General features: G+C 36.9%; 1 protein-coding gene across 3 annotated transcripts in view; it reads left to right on the top strand.

Moving 5' to 3' along the window:
* The window catches only part of SMG1 (SMG1 nonsense mediated mRNA decay associated PI3K related kinase), a 59195-nt gene that overhangs the window by 21778 nt on the left and 15865 nt on the right, over positions 1-21552 (top strand). For 2 of the 3 annotated variants that reach the window (XM_014252579.2, XM_014252578.2), the window contains 32 exons: positions 485-709; positions 818-919; positions 1344-1613; positions 2168-2298; positions 2996-3157; positions 3629-3747; positions 4173-4260; positions 4343-4444; positions 4992-5132; positions 5435-5634; positions 5854-6050; positions 6693-6860; positions 7634-7788; positions 8254-8399; positions 9061-9262; positions 10188-10297; positions 10454-10601; positions 10964-11123; positions 11753-11873; positions 12486-12752; positions 13033-13317; positions 14316-14460; positions 14734-14872; positions 15164-15394; positions 15488-15665; positions 16300-16461; positions 16731-16948; positions 17125-17279; positions 18195-18417; positions 19368-19614; positions 20209-20438; positions 20990-21238. In XM_014252579.2, the coding sequence (XP_014108054.1) occupies positions 485-709; positions 818-919; positions 1344-1613; positions 2168-2298; positions 2996-3157; positions 3629-3747; positions 4173-4260; positions 4343-4444; positions 4992-5132; positions 5435-5634; positions 5854-6050; positions 6693-6860; positions 7634-7788; positions 8254-8399; positions 9061-9262; positions 10188-10297; positions 10454-10601; positions 10964-11123; positions 11753-11873; positions 12486-12752; positions 13033-13317; positions 14316-14460; positions 14734-14872; positions 15164-15394; positions 15488-15665; positions 16300-16461; positions 16731-16948; positions 17125-17279; positions 18195-18417; positions 19368-19614; positions 20209-20438; positions 20990-21238 (5676 nt within the window). The remainder of the gene's footprint in view (positions 1-484; positions 710-817; positions 920-1343; positions 1614-2167; positions 2299-2995; positions 3158-3628; positions 3748-4172; positions 4261-4342; positions 4445-4991; positions 5133-5434; positions 5635-5853; positions 6051-6692; positions 6861-7633; positions 7789-8253; positions 8400-9060; positions 9263-10187; positions 10298-10453; positions 10602-10963; positions 11124-11752; positions 11874-12485; positions 12753-13032; positions 13318-14315; positions 14461-14733; positions 14873-15163; positions 15395-15487; positions 15666-16299; positions 16462-16730; positions 16949-17124; positions 17280-18194; positions 18418-19367; positions 19615-20208; positions 20439-20989; positions 21239-21552) is intronic. The other variant, XM_005522922.3, reaches the window with a different exon arrangement.

Raw genomic sequence — 21552 nt, 5'->3', positions numbered from 1 at the left:
GCAGTCAAAGTCTTGTGGTTACTGGATGACCTGCACAGCTGGAATTTATGCCCTTGCAGAATTTTGTGAGGTACACAGCTTCTTGGGTAAATAAGTGTATGGATTTCCCAGCTGAAGACAAGACAGTTATGTAACTTCTGCCTTAATCTGCAGAGGATTTTTGTGTTGAAAGCTCAAGAAAACTCCTCTGTCTTTTGCAAGGGGAGTTCTGTTGATGTTAGTTGGAATTGAACAGAACTATCAATAACAAATGTAAGTTTTGTAGGTCTCTAACTAAATTCTCTGACTGAATTGGAAACCAAGCAGTTGAAAGCTTGTGTTTTTTCTTACACTCCTGAAGTGTAATTCCAGGATGACATTATTCAGAATAGAATTGACCAAGTTGCAGAGTAGGTGATGGGACAGGATGTGAAATGGGTGGAGTACAATTAAATACCATTTCTTTTTAATGGAGTTTAACTCTGCTGTGTTTTTAATTTTGCAGGTTCTGTACAGAGTAATGAGATGTGTGACTGCAGCAAATCAAGTTTTCTTTTCTGAAGCTGTGCTTACAGCTGCCAATGAGTGTGTTGGGGTTTTGCTTGGCAGCCTGGATCCCAGTATGACCATACACTGTGACATGGTCATCACCTATGGATTAGATCAAATGGAAAATTGTCAGACCTGTGGCACTGACTATGTCATTTCAGTCCTGAATCTGTTGACACTGGTTTGTACATGTTTTTGTTGTTGTGGGGGACTAGAAAAACAGTATTTTGATTAATCTTTAATAATTAGTTAAAAATTCAGGTAAAGTTACTTTTGTTTTTATCCCCAGATTGTTGAACAAATAAATACAAAACTACCATCGTCATTTGTAGAGAAATTATTTATACCAGAGTCTAAACTACTTGTTCTTCGTTATCATAAGGAGAAAGAGGTAAGAGTAACTTTTACAGGTGTATTCCAACAGCTTTCATGCACTTCCTAGAATATATTAAGCTGTAAACACAGCTCATCTTAAATGTGTTTTAGTCTAACTGAATATCTGAAACTTCTGAAAAGGCAGATATAACTACTTCTTGGTTTTAGCATTTAGATTTGATAAGAAATAGGTAAGTTTGCCAGTATTCCAGTTAGAGAAGTCCTTAGTTCATCTGTCTTTGATACTCAGTGTATTAGGTGGATGATCAAGAAAATGATTAATAGATTCTGTAAGTAAGATGTACAGGAAATTGAAGATAGGTATGTGTATCAGACTAAGCTGTTCGTAGATAAAGAAGAGTGATTTCAAATTCTGTGTTGCTGATTAGTATATTTTATGATTTGTTCTAATCAGTTATTGCTGTAATTATGTTCTCAAGGTTGTTGCAGCAGCCCTTGCTGTATACCAAGCTGTATTGAGCCTGAAGAACATTCCTGTTCTGGAGACTGCTTACAGGTTGATTCTAGGAGAAATGACCTGTGCTTTAAATAGTCTTCTCCATAGTTTACATCTTCCTGAGGCCTGTTCCGAAATCCAGCATGACTCTTTCAAGAAGCTTATATCCAATGTGGATAACGCCAAGTTTGTTGTTATATTTGACCTCAGTGCTCTAAGTACTATTGGAAATGCTAAAAACTCATTAATTGGGGTGAGTAAAAACTCAACAGATAGTTCATGCAGTAAGTGTAAAAAATACTTGATTAATTAAAATTAATGTATTATATTAGTAGGACACTTATGTATAACTAAAATGATCATATTTGTCTCCAAACTTCCTAAGTTTTAGAAAAACTTTTAGTATTAAAACTTAGGTTTAAACAGTGAGTGGATTGTATCTCTGGTTGGTGCATAATGAAAAGCAGTTGCAAGGGAAGAGCGTCTTATCAGGTTTATTAAGGATTTAATGCTAAGATGATAATAGTAATTGCTTTTGAAACTCAAGACAGATAAAAGCAGCTGTAGTGTGCCCTTTAGTAGCATATCAGCCATAAGAAAACACTTCCCAAATCTTTCCCTATAAAAACCATAAATTACTTTTAACAGACTTCTAAAAAATGGGGAAGAAAACAGTCACTATATAATAGAGTTAAATTACTTCCTGTGGGGAAAAAGGAAAAGACATTAATTAATGGTGTGAAAATTACAGTTAAATAAAGATCCGACTTTTTATGTTTCTGTGCTTGTGTTGCAATTGTGTTACAGATGTGGGCCCTTTCACCGACTGTGTTTGCACTGCTGAGTAAAAACCTGATGATTGTTCATGGTGACATAGCAGTTCACTTCCCTGCTGTCCAGTATGCAGTGCTCTACACATTGTACTCACACTGCTCCAGGTATGAGCTTTCATCATTCAGCAGTATTTTAAGAACACTAAGATGGACGGATCTGAATGGAATATGTTGTTGGAGGGATGAAATTAAATATTTATTTGTTGTTACAATCAAGCTTTTTCCCAAGCTTCCTTAATTAGTTTTTACGTTCATTAATTGCAGGGAAGCTGTATCTCAGCCAGGAAAGCATATCCTGACTTAAAGCTGGCCTTTTATTCAAAGGCAGATTAGAAATCTTGTGTTTGAATAGAGAGAACCGAGGGAGAACTCTACTGAAAGTAAATGAAGGAAGATTATTTACTATTTTACTTACTGAGAGATCTAGGAGAGGTAATGAGATGTAAACAACAGATGTAATTACATTCTAGACTTTATTAATACAAACTGTTGTTAAAGTAAGGGAATATACCAGTTTAACTGTTACTCTTTACATTCTTAGCTGTAGTGATTTTTCACTAAGCATTGGATACCAGACACAGTTGAGAAAAGGTTACTGGCCTGCATGGGCTTATGGCAAGTGATAGCTTTGTTCTTTTAGGCTAGAGATCAAAATATTTGGATTTTGACATAGAGTGGTTTGTGTATGTGTTCATTTAACTTTTGCTGCTGAGTGTTGATGTTTTCTCTCCTCCTGTAAAGTTTAGGGAAGTGCCTCTAATCTTGGGGTAGAGTTACAGTTTGTTTTTCCTTGCCTTTTCAGGCACGACCATTTCATATCCAGTAGCCTCAGTTCTTCCTCTCCTTCTCTGTTTGATGGAGCAGTTATAAGTACTGTAACTACAGCAACAAAAAAACATTTCTCAATCATACTGAACCTTTTGGGGCTACTGCTTAAGAAGGATAACCTTACTCAAGATACCAGGTAAAGAAAATTTTCTTAGAAATTGGGAATTTTTTTTTTTTTTTGTCTAGTAGAATACATTAATTCAGAAACCAGGGTAATTTGAATTTGTAAAATTTGGGGTAAATTTTACCAGTCAAATGTTTGGAATGTTTTCAACATTATTAGTGAACTTGTGGAAAAAAGTAGCTGCTTGTTTTTGTACATGAAAACTAGAAAAGTTGAAACCATCCTAAGATCTGTGCAGTAGAAGCAGAGCTGTCAAACTTTACTGAAAGGGTTTGCTCACTGAAAGTATCCTTTTGCAATAGCTGCCATCCTGTATTACCAAAATGCTGTGAGGGCTGGGGACATCTTTAAAGTTATTTCTTAACTTGTTTAAAAAGTGTGAGCTGTGGTGTGATAATGATATGCAATGTGAAGTAGTTTAAGTTCTATCAGGAAGTACCTTTCTGTAACTGTGTAGAGTGACTAAATTCTTGGTTTTTGAAGGAAACTACTTACAACATGGGCTTTGGAAGTGGCTCTTCTGATGAAGAAATCAGAAACATATACTCCGTTATTTTCTCTCCCATCTTTTCATAAGTTTTGCAAAGGACTTTTAGCAAACAGTAAGATACTGCATAATTTTACTTAACTGTCTTTTACATTTCAAAACTAAGTACATAAATAGCATTGTTCCACTGATAGTAGCAACTGTGCTTGTTTCATTTACTTTAAGGATGCTTCAAGGTTGTATTGTGCAAGAACTTAATGCTGTTCTATGATTTTTTTTTAAAGTGGATCCCTGCCTGTTACTTAAACAATTAATTTTCTTAAAATGAATTACAGTCTTAAGAGATTTGACACATCACTGACGTTTTTGGTAGATGAATTTCCCAGTCACAAATAATTATTTATCAAAAGCACTGGAACAGTTCTGTGATGTATTCACTTCCAAAATCTGTAAATAATATGGCTATGAATGCAGAGTAGTGCAGAAGTTACCTAATTCCAGCAAGAGTGACTTTTTTCTCCTTTCAACTCCTTAATTCAGCACTTCTGGAAGATGTGAACATTTGTCTTCAAGCATGTAGTAGCCTCCATGCCCTGTCTTCCTCCCTTCCAGATGACCTTTTACAGAGGTACTTGCACAGAGTTCTGTATGTTACTTGAATTATGCTGAAAATGGAGATATTAACACCTCTTTCTGTTTTGGTGTTTCAGGTGTGTTGATGTGTGTCGTGTTCAACTAGTCCATAGTGGTGCTCGTGTGAGACAAGCTTTTGGAAAACTTCTGAAGTCAATTCCTTTAGATGTTGTGTTGAGGTAGGTTGCTCAGACCAACTTTAAGTGTAAATTGTGGATTAGTTTCTTCAGACATACTTAACCTGAAAAAATAATGCTGGTGGACTGTCATCATACTGTCTTAGTTCAAAATCAAAAAGCATGAGCTTACAGTGGTAGTTCTGGGCTGATGGTTGGGCTTGATGATCTTAAAGGTCTCATCCAATCCTCTGTGATTCTAGGTATCTTGCTATCCTATGCTTTTACAGGTCTAAGAACAGTATATTGTACACAAAGTAATCAATAAAACTGATAAGTTGTGCATCACTTCTTGAAGCAAACACTGAATACCTGTAAGCTCTATGTTATCCAGAGCTTCAGCAATATTATGTCCTATAATTTGTCTTGAAGACCTGAAGTCTGAAAGCAGTTGGTATTAATACCAAAGCACATAATTGGTGCTAGTCATTGCCTGTATATATATATATATATATGTATATATATAGTGTGTGTGTGTAATTCTCTTACACAGCTTTTTTGGTTTATCAAGTACGTTATAGCCTGGGTTGTTTTCCCTCTCTTCCTGTAGTAACCGTACCCACACAGAAATACAAGAAATATCTTTGGCTATAAGAAGTCACATGAGCAAAGCTCCAAGTAACACATTCCACCCACAGGATTTCTCTGATGTCATTAGTTTTATTTTGTATGGAAACCTCCACCGGACTGGGTAAGAACTTGTAGAACTGAAATCTATGAATGTTGAATTTTAGTAAACAAGTCCATGTTATATTTAGTTTAAAATTTGTAATTATCATTACAAACTACATTGCTTTACTTTCAAACATTTTTATACTTTTAAGTATTTATAAATGTCTTACATACACACCTTTTGGCATATTTTCCTATATACTTTGCTGCTTTTAAGTTAATTTTGTGAGAGATTTGTTTGTGAGCAATAAGGAGATGAAGTGGGTGCAGTATAAACTTGTTACCATGTGAACTTGTTCATGCACTGATATTTTCTTTCAGGAAGGATAATTGGTTAGAAAGGTTATTCTATAGCTGTCAAAGACTGGATAAGAGAGATCAGCCAACCATCCCTCGGAACTTGTTGAAGACTGATGCTGTGCTGTGGCAATGGGCTGTCTGGGAAGCAGCTCAGTTCACTGTTCTTTCAAAGCTACGAACTCCTCTGGGGAGAGCCCAAGATACATTTCAAACAATTGAAGGTGAGGTAAAAAATACACTTTATTTTAATGTGATGTTTTGGTAAGGTTGTGAAGCCAAGGTGTTCATGTCTAAGGCAAGAGGCACAATGGCTTTATTTTTCAGTCCTTACAGATTTTAAAGATGCTGCATAATTATTGTTAACTTGTGATAGATTTTGAGAGATAGCATTGCTACCATCTGGTAACTCTTTTTTCCCCCTGTTTTGGGAAAATGTGTAGGTATTATTAGGAGCCTTGCAGCCCACACATTAAACCCTGATCAAGATGTCAGCCAGTGGACTACTGCAGACAATGATGAAGGACACAGTAGCAACCAGCTCAGGCTTGTTCTCCTTCTGCAGTATTTGGAGAACTTGGAAAAATTGATGTACAATGCATATGAAGGATGTGCCAATGCCCTTACCTCTCCACCCAAGGTTTGTCTCTCTTGCAGTGCTGATGTGGCTTGGAACAGTCTATTGAATGAACAGAGTTTTCAGGATTGTTCAGTTCTTAGCCATGTAATTTCAGAAAAACTTCACAAAGTTTGAGACTCTTAAAAAACTCTGGCTTTGACTTTGGTGTATTCCTACAGAACATGTTAAACCAGGCTTTGTTTCTGGAGTACCAGCTTGTATAGGGGTACAAATCCAGCAAGCCTGTAGTACCTCTGGTTTGTAGCAGTCCCTTATTTGTGTATTGTCAGCAGCCCTATTATAAAGTAACAGTTATTTAAAGCTTTAATTGCATTTTGGGAAATGTAGTAATTATTTATAAGCAACATACCCTGTTGTGTAATTCTAAGTGCAAAACATTTTTTCACTGTTGAAATAAGCTATTTAATTACCAGACTTTGATGTGATAGTAATACATAATTTATAGTTCATATTAAGACTTCTCATGTGCTGGGCCAGTTGCATGCTGCATGTGATTTCAGTCCATTTACATTAATAAAATTAAAGATTAATTGAAAACTGGAGAGAAGAAACCTTTCTGCCTTTGATATCAATCTTAAGTATTTAAGTATTTTGGTTTTTGCAGAAGAATGTTCTTGTGAAACTTCTTTCCTGTCTCTGAAGGTTATCAGGACGTTCTTTTATACCAATCGCCAGACATGCCAGGATTGGCTGACACGGATCAGACTTTCCATCATGAGAGTTGGATTGCTGGCTGGCCAGCCTGCTGTGACAGTCAGGCATGGATTTGATTTACTCACAGAAATGAAAACTAATAATAGTATCTCTCAGGTACTCCCTTTTCTGTAGACTATTGCAGAAATATTCACCGTGATATTCTAAAAGAACTAAGCTAAGGCAATCAGTAGTTACTAAACCAAGTGCTATGTAAAAGAATGAGTTATTTAAAGCCACATTTTTAATTTGTATCTTTTTATTGTGGTTGTGATACTGTGGATTGGAGGTTAGGATGTACTGAAGATGAGGTCAAATACTATACAGGAATGAATGCTATAGTTCATTAACAGTTTCAGTTGAGCAATTTCTAATTTAGTGGAAATCTTGTGAAGCTGGTGCTGTATTAGTGTGAGGCCATCCCAGGCTTACAGTAGTGTGAGGTCTTTGCTTACCTGGGGTATGAGGAGAAGTAGGGTTGTGTCATGGGGGTATCCTTCATCTAGCTAGCAGCTAAGTTCAGGGGTGGCATGGGTGGATAAAGTAGTTAAAGCCTTCTTGAAAAGGTTGGGATAGTTTCTTCAGTACATGACTTGATCTGCTTAAATGTTTTACCAGGGGTGGTTAGATAGATATTTGTTACTTTGTGCTCCCTTTCTCACAGAGGTACAAAACCACTGCACAGTGATTGCTAACCATTGATGTTCAGGCTGTGGATTCACAGCATAAACTCTTTCCTTGGCTCCCCTGCTTTTCCAAAAGCAGTGCAGTGGATGGATACAAGGAGCACTTGTAGATGTATCTAATGAAATACTGTTTCACCATTTCTGAGATATGTGGCTCTTGAATTAGATGAGTTTTGTTAAATAATGTTTTTGGTTTGGATTTAGGGAAATGAATTGGAAGTGACAATTATGATGCTGGTGGAAGCATTATGTGAGCTTCACTGTCCTGAAGCTATTCAGGGCATTGCTGTCTGGTCTTCTGCTGTAGTTGGGAAGAGTCTCTCCTGGATCAATTCCGTAGCTCAGCAAGCAGAAGGGCGGTAAGTTTTCACAAATAACTGGATGCTACAAACTTGGATGTTCTTTCCTTCTATGGGAGGTTCTGTTTCTTTGTCTTCTAAACGGTGGCACAAGTCAAGGCTGCTGATGAATTTCCTTGTCAGTTATAGTCAGTGAAGCTTTTCAGAGATGTAATATGTATTTAATCAGTATTCAGCTCTACTTGTTCAGATTAAAATTGTGACAGTCAAATATAAAATTTATTTATTTCTGTCTCTACTTGATTTGAAGTTGACATTAAAACTTTTACGGACAAGATTTTATCAAATGCTATAACCTGGAAACCAGCCAGTAAACTTGTATCCTATCTTAATCCCTTTCTTTTGCTCAAGGTGATATGAGCTTTTAGAGTATTGGGGTAAAATAATGCTTGAAATCTAGTCTATTTACAAAAAAATCCCAGCTTGGTTCTTTAAGATGCTGACTGAATTACTGAACTGTTGTAGGTTTGAAAAAGCAACTGCGGAATATCAGGAGCATCTCTGCTCCATGACTGGAGTGGATTGCTGTATCACAGGCTTTGACAAGACTGTTCTGAAGTTGGCCAATTCGAACAGTGTGAACAATGCCAGCCCAAAGCATTCCTTGAATGGTCAGTGTTTTCTTTTTAAGAGACGTACAACTGTTTAAATGTGTGTGCATAAAATGAGAACATTGAATGATGCAGCCATGGTAATGTCTGACTCTGAAATCTGAAAACCTGTTTCTGTCTGCAGTTAAACTGAACCACTTAATGCCCTTGAAACCAATATTATGTGTAGATAGGAGGGTTTGCAGTACTGAGGTCTAGCTGAATGAAACTAAAGGTAATAGGTAAAATGTTCTGTAAGTTCCTAGTTTAAATCTAGTTTATTTTAGATCATCATAACTTAAACCTTAGTGTTTATGACATAATTGTATCATAAGTGCACTAGTTACTCATAGGTTTTTAACTAAGACTTGATTGCAGCATTCTGTTTCATCTTTGAAAATGAACCTCCTTTGTTGCTAATTTAGTTGTTTTGTTTTTCTGTTTTGATGCTCCTTTAGATATGAACTAAATTTTTTCAAAACCTCATTTGAAAAGGTTATTTTTTCTCTCAGAACAAGTGTCAGTGGAAGAATACTGTAAAAGTTGTGTAACTATTTAATGATTTTTTTTTTAAGTAAGAGGTTTTTTTTTGACAAAAGACATAGAAATAATGTTTGAGTAATAGAACTGCTGTTTGAAAATATATATTTTTGTGTTTATATAGCATTTCTTCATTTCACAGGAGAAGCTAGAAAAACTGTTCTGACTAAGCCAAGTGACTCTTCACCTGAAGTGATAAACTACCTGGGTAACAAGGCATGTGAATGTTACATTTCCATTGCTGACTGGTCAGCTGTTCAGGAGTGGCAAAACATGGTCCATGAACTGAAGAAGAGCAATAGTAATACCTCAATCAATCTGAAAGCAGATTTTAACTACATAAAGTAAGGGTATAATTAATTCATTCAACAGTATCTTAGAGTTCATTGATTTACAACTGAAATATTAAAGTTTTAATGGATTTAAAAAATTGGGTGTCAGTTTCTAAGTAGAGGCATGCAAAGAAGAAAGGTGTGTTCTTGGGAAGGTGAAAACTTGTCCAGGCATTGACAGATGAGTGAAGAGGTAACATAATTCTAAATAGCTGCTGTAGCTTTCTGGCTGCTGAGGCTGCTTAGTATTCAAGAAAAAAAAATCTACCATTGAAGAAAAAAGGTATCAAATTTATTCTGCTATACTCAGCAGAAGATGAATCCTTTTGTACAACCTAAATAAAAATGTATTTCAGTGGTTCTTAACAATATCTTAATCTACTAATTTAATGGAAAAAGTATAGGAAAGAAGTGGTCTTGGCTGCTGAATTTTTTAGTTTTGTTTTTTCTTAAAATGAAATTTAGAATTGTAGCTTGTGGATTTATTTCTTGACCTTTGATATTTTTCTGATTCATGAAAAAATACTTGTGTCATTGAATAGACATTCAAATTTTAAGGATAGTTTATTTTTGACAACTTGATTGCTTTCCATTTCTGCATGATTGTGGTAAAAATAGTAAAATCCTTCTGGCTGAAATATCTTGACCTGAAAATAAAAGCACCAAAGGAAGCAGTGGAATAAAATCTTGCAGGTCAGAAAAGGCTTTTTTTTCAGAGAAAGGGGCTCTTATTTCCCTTTGGTACTGGATTGATTCATTTGGTGCAGAACTAGTGCTTTTTATTGATGTATGTGATAATTGAGATTTTTGCTTAGAATTAATCATTAGTGCTCTGTAGTATTTGGAGTTTGTCTTGAGTCTTTTTGCTATGTAATATACTTAGCAAGTGGAGTGAAGTAAGAAATACAAAAATAAAACTATAAATGTTGAATTGCAGATCTTTGAGCAGCTTTGAGTCTGGACAACTTACTGAGTGCACTGAACAACTAGAATTACTACCAGGAGAAAATATCAACCTGCTTGCAGGGGGATCCAAAGAAAAAATAGGTATAAATGCATAAATTAAATATTACTTCAAATGCAAATGTAAATATTTCTTCATGTGTCTGTCTCTATAAATGACTTCAAAATGCATTCTCAGATGGTGAAACATGATAGAATTTGGCAGTTCTAGTTGATTTCAATTGTTTAATCTCCATGTAGACATGAAGAAGCTCCTTCCTAATATGCTGAGTCCTGATCCAAGAGAACTTCAAAAAGCAGTTGAAGTACAGCTTTTGAGAAGTTCAGTATGTCTGGCAACAGCTGCAAACCACATTGAACAGGAGCAAAAGTGGCAGTCAATATCTGAGTAAGTTGAAATGTGCTATGAGTTAATGTAATACACTGTGAAAACCTGTTCCAGTTTGTTAAACATAACTTTATGTAAAGCTGCAGCATCTATGCCAGTTTCTAGCTGTTTTATAAGCTTACTGAGGAAAAATAAGCTGATGTTTAACTTGGAATTCATATACTTTATAAAGTACTTGCGTTGATTAAGTACTTTTGTGTGTCAGCTTAATAATAAAGTATTGTAACATACCTTGTATGATACTGCAACACTTTCTCATCATCCTTTTAAAGATACTGAATTTTTCTTCAGCAATTTTGATGTCACTGTTTACTCTTCAAGTCTAGCTAAAAAAAATGACTGTCCTGATTCTTTAATTTCAGAAATCTTATTAAGTACTTAAAGCAAACATCGCGCATCGCTATTGGGCCTTTGAGACTTTCCACACTCACCGTGTCTCAGTCTTTACCTGTGTTGAGCACTCTTCAGCTGTACTGTTCTTCTGCTTTGGAAAACACTGTATGCAACAGGCTGACATCAGAGGTAATTCTGTGTGTTTAAAGCCTAAATTGGGATCATGTCTTTTGCCATGACATTGTGGAGTATTGAATATAAAACATACATTAATTGTTTTAACTGTTAATCATACTGTAAAAAGACCTCATGTAGTTTTCTAATGTGCCTTGACCTATGTTTTTATAAGTCTACATCTCAATTGGACTTCTCCATAGTTGTAAATATACCTCTCTTTCAATTTCACTTTCAGTATTTTTGAAGTGTTCTTGATAGTTGGTTTTTAGAGTGTTGGTATTTCTTCTCTGAATACATTTTAACACACACTTAATTTACTTTCAAAGCAACTTAAAAAAATTCTAATAAAAAAAGTCACTTCAGCAATTAAAAACTAAATGTCAGACTTCAACCACTATGGCTGTTCTAGATGTCATTTCTAATCACATTGTTCAGAAGACAATTCTGCTTGATTTTGAGCAGTTCTTCGTGTTGTCTTCTCAAAATCAAGCATAAAACATACTTCATTTAGTTAATGATAAAGTGTGGCTACTAATATAAATAAGAATGTTTGCTCTAAAAATCATCTTTGGTTTTAATTAATGTAAATGCATTGTAGTAAAGTCTCTCATGACAACTGTGCATCTTCTTGCCTCTTCCAGGACTGTCTTATACCTCTCTTCAATGAAGCGTTGAGGTCATGCAAGCAGCATGATGTAAGGCCATGGATGCATGCCCTGAGGTACACGGTGTACCAGAATCAACTGATGGAAAAGCTTAAAGGTGTGCAAGCTCTCATGGTGTTATGAAAAGCAAATGCAGAATTTGAACTTCAGTTTTCTGCTGAAAGCAGCAGCTGTGTCTTTTTCTATTATTTAGATGGAGTACTTTTTAAAAGCCATGTTTTTTCCTTCAGGTGTTTTGGTTTACTGCTTGTTGTCTTGATTAGTGCTGTGATCTAGACAGTGTCAAAAAGAAAAACAACATTCTGAAGTATTTAATAGTTGTATACTTCTCTCCTAATAGCCCCTTACTTGCTCATCACTTCATACTTCAGCTGCTTTCACTTTTGAGCACATCAGCATTTTGAGTAATGGGTCTTCACAAACAGTCATGTAAGCCGTTTAAATGTGAAGTATGTTAAGAAGTAATGGGGGAGAAAAGTTCTGTCAGGGGACAAGTATGTTTGTTAACTAAGAGGAATGGTTATAGTGGGGAAAAATCTTTTGCCCAGCTGATAATCTATAGATATAATTTTTGTTTGAGATAGGGTATATAAATATTCTAGGCTGAAGTGAAGTCATCTAAATTTCTGAAGCAATTTTTACTGGTGTGCACAACACATGGGGCAGAAATTGTGTGTGTCAAACAGTGATTTAATACTTTTGTTTACAGTATTTTGCTCTCCTTTAGAACCAACAGTCCCAATTAAAAGCCATCTAATGGAACTGGGCTTAACAGCAGCAAAATTTGCACGGAAGCGAGGAAACATCGCCCTGGCTACACGACTGCTCGCCCAGTGCAGTGAAGTTCAGCTGGGGAAAACCACCACTGCACAGGACTTAGTCCAGCACTTTAAAAAATTATCTGCACCAGGTCAGATAGATGAAAAATGGGGTCCTGAACTTGATATTGAGAAAACAAAGTTGTTGTACACAGCAGGTGAGTGTTATATTGTAGTGACTTGAGCTTTTTTTCATTATAACCAGGCTAATTCCCCTCACCTTGAAGAAGTCACAATAGGGCAGTACCATTAGAAACTGATTTCATCCCATTAGCTGTTGTCTGAGTGTTTTCACAAGTATTTTCATGCTTGTCATTCTACAAAAGACAATTTTCTGTGTACAAATACATTGCTCCAAGCTATATCTGAATGTGCTGAATTTTGGAGTTATTTTAAATAATAGCATTGTATTGAAGGTCTGCTTTTCATGATATGCAGGTCAATCAACACATGCCATGGAAATGCTGAGTTCTTGTGCCATATCTTTCTGTAAATCTGCCAAAGCCGAATATGCAGTTGCTAAATCTATTCTCACACTGGCTAAATGGATTCAAGCAGAATGGAAAGAGATCTCAGGACAGTTGAAACAAGTATATAGAGCTCGACAGCAGCAGAATCACACTGGCCTGTCTACCTTGTCTAAAAACATATATAATTTGATTGATCTGCCAGCTGTTAATACACTAGAAGATGAATATCCTAGGATTGAAAGTGAATCTACAGGTACATTTGTTCTCATTGTTCTTTTTTACAATTAGTTACCGATAATTATACCTAGGGATAACACCAGTTATACTGATAAAGACTAAGTGCTCCATCACTCATGTATTTGTTTTCCTAATACATGTGTCAAGGGTGTGTATTTTGTGCAATAGGTAACTATCCACAGTGAAAAAACCCAAACACCTTAATAAAAATCTTTCATATTTCTGGCACATTTTTCTCATTCAAGTAATGGTGGCTTGAGGAAGAAACTGGGATATGTTTATTTTGTATTGAGGCTATCAGTTATTATCCTGTGTGAGTTTGCTTTCAGCTTGTGTATTTGCTAAAGTTTGAGGTAGATCTTTCAGGTTTAAGCATGGGCAGGATTTATGTTATGAAGGCCCCCATATGTGTGAAAATACTTCAGGTTTTTTCATGATCTTTAATCTATACTTAATCTGAACACTTCTGCTGTTGCAGCAGAATGTGTTCTTATTCCTAATTTCTAGCAGACTTTTCTTAGGATGTTAAGATAAATTCTGTGTTTCTTTAAACCTAGAATTTTAAAATAACTTAGTTCCTCTCATACAGAGTCAGAGTTATTGTAGAGCTGTTGGTGAATGCTAAACAGTAGGTGCTTTCTGACTTGATGGCAAAAGAAAATACATTAATAAACACAACCACAGTGCTGTGGGTACTTCACAGAAGTCTGCTCTCTGGAGCATTGTGCTCCTTTGGAGGTCATGAGTTCCTTGCCTCAGTTCCACCTGTCTGTGGAAGAGGAAGGAATTGTAGAATAACAGCAGTGGTTGTTTGGTAAATGGAAACTGGGCTATATTTTGAAGCAGTGTCAGAACTGAAAAATAATTGCATTTGGAAAATTTTGCACTGTTGGGTATTAATTTTACTAAAAAGATACTGTATACCCATTATTTTTTGGTGTTGTTTTCTGTGGTAAGGAAGGCAGAAGGAAGTTTTACACTGTAACGCATATTACTCTATTTATCCCATCACAGTAAACATTGGAGTTGGAGAACCAGACTTCATCTTGGGCCAGCTGTATCACTTGTCTTCAGTACAGGCACCTGAAGTAGCCAAGTCTTGGGCAGCCCTTGCTAGCTGGGCTTATAGATGGGGCCGCAAAGTAGTTGATAATGCCAGGTAAATACAGCCTGATGCTTGAATTTATACAGCACAATTGGTTTTCTTAAGATAAGCCTTATCTGTGTATTTATGATTACTGTTGTATATGGTCTGAGGTTTCATGTGAGTGGAGAAATGAATATTTTCTTGGTTACTTGCCCTCTGTAAAACAAAACGAACCTAATTCTGGGATAAAGATGATTTCTTCCTTCAAGAAGTTTTATATATAGAGTTGCAATAGCTCTACAAATACTCATGTAATGGGGATCAATAATTCATTAAATGTTACAGTCAGGGAGAAGGTGTTCGGCTGCTTCCCCGGGAGAAATCTGAGGTTCAGAACTTGCTTCCAGACAACATTGCAGAGGAGGATAAAGAGAAAATCTATGGGATTCTTGGGCAGGCAGTGTGTCGGCCAGCTGGGATTCAAGTAAGTGTAGATTTATTTGTTTAAAATAATTGTTCAGCTTCTGCATGAACCTTATTTTCCTCTTGCAGTTCATGTTAACTCTTGTAAGTGTCTTAAAGTTAAAATTCAGACAGTACAAGAAACCATCTGTTAGCTAAGTGGTCACACACCTGTTGGATGAGCTATGGTAATGTGATCAAGTAATGCAGTTGCATGAGTTGCTGGACAAAAACTGACTTAGGAACTAAAATTGCTTGTAGAAATTGTTGGAGAACTTAAGCAAATCTGCTTTTTCCCTTTATTTGCATTTAGGATGAAGACATGACTCTACAAATCACTGAAAATGAGGACAATGAAGAAGATGATATGGTGGATGTGATATGGCGTCAGTTATTAACAAGTTGTCCCTGGCTTTCAGATCTTGATGAAAATGCAACAGAAGGATTAATTAAAGTCTGGAGGAAAGTTGTAGACAGAATCTTCAGTCTCTATAAACTGTCCTGCAGTGCATACTTTACTTTCCTCAAACTCAATGCTGGTCAGGTTAGTGTTCATGTTAATGTGGAAACCAAGTTAGAAATTTTTCTAAATAATGATATGAACTATATACTTAGAGGAGTATTTCTTTGTTTCAAGGTTCCACTTGATGAAGAAGATCCCAGACTGCACTTAAGAAACACCTCTGAGCAAAGCACTGATGATGTGATTGTGATGGCAACCCTGAGACTATTACGATTGCTTGTGAAACATGCTGGAGAACTTAGACAGTATCTAGAGCATGGGCTAGAAACTACACCTACTGCTCCTTGGAGAGGTAAGTATATGTTATCTAGGTGTTAAAATGGATTTTGAGGTGTTTTCCCTAAATGCAGAGAGTGGTTCATTGCACTTCGATGAAATTTTTATTTAAGTGAGGAAAAGAGATTGTCTTGTATTAATTGATGTCACTGAAGATGTTGAAGCCTGCCATGCACTCTGATTGTAAAGTAGTTAAGTAGCACAGATTTTGATCTCCTCCTTTTCCCCTACTTGAAGACATAGGAAGGAGAAAGGAGATGTGGTTTCTGAAGTATTACATCATATGACCACTAAAAAACAAGCAAGGTGGATTTTTTTCTAGCTGTAGTTGAGAAAAATTTGTGACTAAAGCCACATGTTTCAGAAGTGGTTGTTTGTCACTACACTGCAGGTTCTGGTTGTTCAGGGACTTTCCCTCAAAGGTTATGGAGTTAGTGTGGGAGGCAAATAGGAGGAGGCTATCTGTTGTAAAATTACACTTTCTTTTGGATTTTTTTGTAAATTAGTAAATTTGTACTTCTTCGTAGAAATTTAGTTTTTTTATATTCTCCTGATGCAAAAAACCCAACATCCTTGTGTAGAACTAAAATTTTATCTCATTTGAAGAGGAATGAAGTGAATCAGCATGTTTCCTTTTCCTCTTTGTGCAGGTATTATTCCCCAGCTTTTCTCCCGCCTGAATCACCCAGAAGTGTACGTTCGTCAGAGCATTTGCAACTTACTCTGTCGAGTTGCTCAGGATTCTCCTCATCTCATCCTCTATCCTGCAATAGTGGGAACCATTTCACTTAGCAGTGAATCCCAGACTTCGGGTATGGAGAAGAGAAAAAAGTGTTCAAATAAACTTAAGCTATTACATTTTTATATACTGGATAGGATGATACTGAGGTGTTTTTTTGTTTTCTCTGTTATGGTCTTAATATTTTTATGAGGGGATCTCACTGATACCCTTAATCTGATTTACCAGATTTTGCATATTTTTCTTATACTTCACCAGTACTTAATGGGGTAATAAACTAAATAAACTGTGGAGTGATATATCCTACTGTAGCTAATATTTTATCATCTGTTTCTAATTTAGGAAACAAGCTGCCTTCTGCCATCCCTACTTTGCTAGGTAATATTCAAGGAGAAGAACTGTTGGGTGGTGAATGTGATGGAGGGAGTACTCCAGCTTCCCAAGAAAGTAGTAAAGATGATACAAAAGCTGGATTAAATGAAGATCAAGCAATGATGCAAGATTGCTATAGCAAAATTGTGGAGAAACTGTCTGCTGCAAATCCAACAATGGTATTGCAGGTAAATAATCCAAATGTATGTTACTTGGGTACTTGAACCGCATATATGCAATTTGTATGTCTTGGGTGTTGGCCTACTGAAAGTTTGTTGTGTCTCTTGTCTTTTTTCAACTTGTTCTTCTACTAAAACAAATCTGAATTTTAGTTCTTTTAAAAAGTGCATCTTGCTTGATTCAGGTTCAGATGCTTGTGGCTGAGCTGCGCAGAGTTACGGTTCTCTGGGATGAGCTTTGGTTGGGAGTTCTCCTGCAGCAGCACATGTACGTCCTCAGACGGATTCAACAACTGGAAGATGAAGTCAAGAGGGTCCAAAACAACAACACATTACGGAAGTATGTGTTATGTGTTCAAGGGATAATCATAACAAATGTTGGTTCTTGGGGAAGTATATAGTCAAATGAATCAACACTGGTGTTGTTCCGGAGTCCCCACTATCCCAGCTGCTGATTTGTAAGCCTGGGACCTTATTTCAGGAACATCTTATGCTACAGCTGCTTCTCCAGTCAAATGAGAGAAACAGTCTACCTGTGAATCCATGTTGTGATTTCTTTAGTAATAACATGTTAGAACCCAATGGATATTGTATTGTGGATGATGAGATCCTATAGTTCTCGATTTCCAAGTCAGATGAAATGAGTATAAGCATGGTGAAGGGTGTAATCTGTTGAGATCACTGTAAATGAAGATATTTGGGGCAAACAGAATGCCTTAATCTGCTTTTAGTTTTCAGTGTTGAGCAAGTCTGTCCTTTTCCCTCTCTTGGGTTCTCCTGTGAACAGAGTAGTGGAAGAGCAGGTCCATTCACTGGGCACCTGGCTAAACTTAAGAATGCCTCTTGTATCCTGTAATCAGGACTGACATGGAATGGGAGAACAGAATGATCCGAATGTCTCTTCTACTTGTTGAGGATGTACCACACTATAAATAAGTAGTAGTAAAGAAGTCCTTTATTAAAGGAAATCAGTTGCTTAAAGTGGTTTCTGCTCAGAGCCTCTAATCAGGGTTTCTGGTGGTGAACAATGAATTTCAAATGTTTTTTTTTTAAAAAAAGTGGTTCAGAGGAACATTTATACAGTGTGGAATGAAATACTCTTCATTTTAATATGCTCATAACTGAAGACCTCATTTTAGAGAACTAAAAATTTTTGTGAGTTCTTCAATGTCTCATTTGTTGTTTAATGTTATCATTATGAGAACTCGGTTTTATGGCATTAAGAGCAAGTTTTTGTGTGGTTTTTTTATAACAGAGAGGAGAAAATAGCAATCATGCGTGAAAAGCACACAGCTCTGATGAAGCCCATTGTGTTTGCTTTGGAACACGTGAGGAGCATCACTGCAGCTCCTGCAGAAACTCCTCATGAGAAATGGTTTCAGGATAACTATGGAGATGCAATTGAAAATGCACTGGAGAAACTTAAGAATCCTTTGAATCCTGCTAAACCTGGAAGCAGCTGGCTCCCATTTAAAGAGGTATTACATGCAAGAGGAAGAGTACAGTGTAGAGACACTTGCTGTTCTTGCTGCACCATGTGCTTGACCCTCTCCTTCTCTTGCTGTTCTTTTACCATAGCAAAATTGCACCTTGAAACTTTCTCCTCAGCAGCCAGCACAGGCAAACTGGGCACTAAAGCACCAGTTTTTCCCTGTAGACAGTGCTATTGATTGTCTGTTGTTTCATTTCCACCCATTGAAATTACATTTTCCAAATCTTGTATCTTCTTCTGTCTGGGATGCTGTCAGCTTTGGGAGCAGGGGGCTTTATTTCTTTTAAATGCTATCTTTCTGAAACTCTGCTATTTGAGTTTGGTTGATTTAAATTTGAACAAATTCTATTTATCTAAGTGTAGTCCTTGGGCAGTGCAGCAGCCTTCAAATGATCAGCCCTTCCCAGAGGTCCTTTGTCAATTATGTCATCTTCTTAGTTTGTGGGTCTGAAGAGAAAATATTCACTTGTCTATCACCAAGAGCCAGCTTGGTGTTTTTAAAACCTTGCTAGGCAGAACTGAGGTTTTACATGCAAATAGACCTCTTTTCCTTGTACTTCCTCTTCTGCTTTGCAGAACAAACAAGCATTCAGATACATAAACAGGCGGCTGCCAAGTGCTGCTACTTTAACCACAGCTCAGATATCTATAAATATGGGAGCAAACAACATGCTTTTGAGGAGCATGATTTGCTGTGACTTTGGTTCTTACCCACTGCACAGGGTATATTTGCTGCATAGAAGGTGTTGTTTAGGTTTTGTAATCTTCATCCTGAACTGTATCTGGATTAGCAGCGTGGCGAGGATGCAAGGAGGTTTAGGAAAAATCTTTGTTTTCTGGAAGATGACCTCTGTTAAGTGCAGTTTGATGGTGTTTTTGTTCTTACTGCCAACTGTTAAGGTGAGCATCAGCCTAAAAGAAAATTCTTTGGAATAGGTAATGCTGAGTTTGCAGCAGAGAGCACAGAAACGGGCCAGTTACCTCTTACGACTTGAAGAAATCAGTCCTTGGTTGGCTGCCATGATGAACACTGAAATAGCGCTTCCTGGAGAGGTGTCCACCAGGGACACAGTCACCATCCACAGTGTGGGCAGCACCATCACCATCCTGCCGACCAAAACCAAACCTAAAAAGCTGCTTTTCCTGGGTTCAGATGGGAAGAACTATCCCTACTTGTTCAAAGGTAAGTAACAGAATTTTTCTCATACCTCTCTCATACCTCATACTGTCTCTTGTTACAAATTAGACTGTATAAAAGTTAGGAAGATTGCATGGTGCAATTCTAGTTTTATTTGCCTGAATGATACAGAGAAAAAGGAGTTTGAAGCATTTGCCATCTCTCTTCCCTACTTCCTACTTCACCAGATATTTTTCAAGGAGTTTTGCCTTGTGAAACTTTAAGTCAAATCCCTTCTTTACAAGGCTTTCATCAGAAGCAATGCTCTGCTTGCATATTGATAGGATTAGCTGGGTGCAATTTTCCAGAAGTTTAATGTACCCCCTAAAAGAAAACTTTAGAGACTTCTTGTTTTTCCTGCAAGGGAAACGCCTATTTATGTTGTAACTATTTTGTGTACTGCTCACACAGCAAGCTGGCATAAACTGGTAGGTAAATGCCATGTAAACACTATGGTTTAGGCTAAACAGCTCATCCTTAATCTACGTATCATGAAGATATTCATGGTCTGAAATGTAGTAGGTTTAAAAAATTCCAAATTTTGAGCTTTAGGAGAATTTTTTTCATCTAGAAGCTTAATTTTAAACTAATTTATTGCAGGTTTGGAAGACTTGCATCTAGATGAGAGAATCATGCAGTTCTTATCCATTGTGAACACCATGTTTGCCACGATCAACCGGCAAGAGACACCACGGTTCCATGCAAGGCACTACTCGGTGACACCTCTGGGGACAAGGTCAGGCCTCATCCAGTGGGTGGATGGAGCCACGCCTTTGTTTGGGCTTTACAAGCGCTGGCAACAGCGGGAAGCTGCTTTGCAGGCACAAAAGGTAACGGCTCTGTTGTGTGCTAAGTACACAAGGCAGAAGAGAAATGCTTATTTGGACTTGTTTGTGATTCTAAGTCACGTAGTCTTACAAGGATTGTGTTTTGCTCATAATAATGCAGGAAGGTTCTGTGTATTCGTGTAACTTGGGACTTCACCAGAAGTCAATAAAATTGCCTCTCTATTATTTATATGTAATTACAGTATGTAGCATAAAAATGCTAGTCTGGCATGATAATTCAAGAGAACTATTTTTTACAAATAGAATTAATCTTGGTTGAAAGTATTTTAATTCTGTATCTTGTTTACTCATTCTCATTTCATTCTGAATGCAGTTTTTGCAGTTACATTTGAGATCTACTTTGAGAGTAGAATTAAGGCCAAAACAATGTTTTCAGTTTATTTAGACCTTAACTACTGAATTTTGAAAGCGGTCTCTGAGCTGTAGAAGTCATGCTCAGTTGAGGCATTGATTTCATGTTTTATTTTCACCAAAACTGAATTTGGGATATGTTTTTGTGCTAATACCTCAACTATCATTTTTATCTCTTCTAGGCTCAGGACTCTTACCAGACCCCTCAGAACCCTGGAATAGTTCCTAGACCCAGTGAACTTTACTACAGTAAAATTGGACCTGCTTTGAAGGCAGTCGGGCTTAGTCTTGACGTGTCACGTCGTGACTGGCCCTTGAATGTCATGAGGGCTGTTCTGGAAGAGCTGATGGAAGCAACTCCCCCGAATCTCCTTGCTAAGGAGCTCTGGTCATCGTGTACCACACCAGATGAGTGGTGGAGAGTTACACAGGTGAGTCATACCAACTGTATTTCACATATGAGAGGCTGTGGTTTTAATGGGATGAGGGCCAACGAATGCCTGAGATGTGGTACTTGTGAGTTTGGAGAGCTAGTGCTGCTCTGAGTTTGATGAAATGTTGGTACCTGTGCCTTCTGGAATTAAAACACAGGTGTAGACCAGATAAGTCTACATTATTATACTAGAATTATCAGCCTAAAAAATGAAAACTCTTTTAAGATACCATCAAACAACAAATAGAAAACTGCTTGGAATAAGTTGGGCTTGATTTGTTTTACACTTACACTTGAAATAATGTTTTAAGA

The sequence above is a fragment of the Pseudopodoces humilis genome, chromosome 18, assembly GCF_049639895.1.
Source record: "Pseudopodoces humilis isolate 2021_Gansu_Grassland_sample_001 chromosome 18, ASM4963989v1, whole genome shotgun sequence".
Taxonomy (NCBI): domain Eukaryota; kingdom Metazoa; phylum Chordata; class Aves; order Passeriformes; family Paridae; genus Pseudopodoces; species Pseudopodoces humilis.
This window is presented reverse-complemented; position numbering and strand designations above follow the sequence as displayed.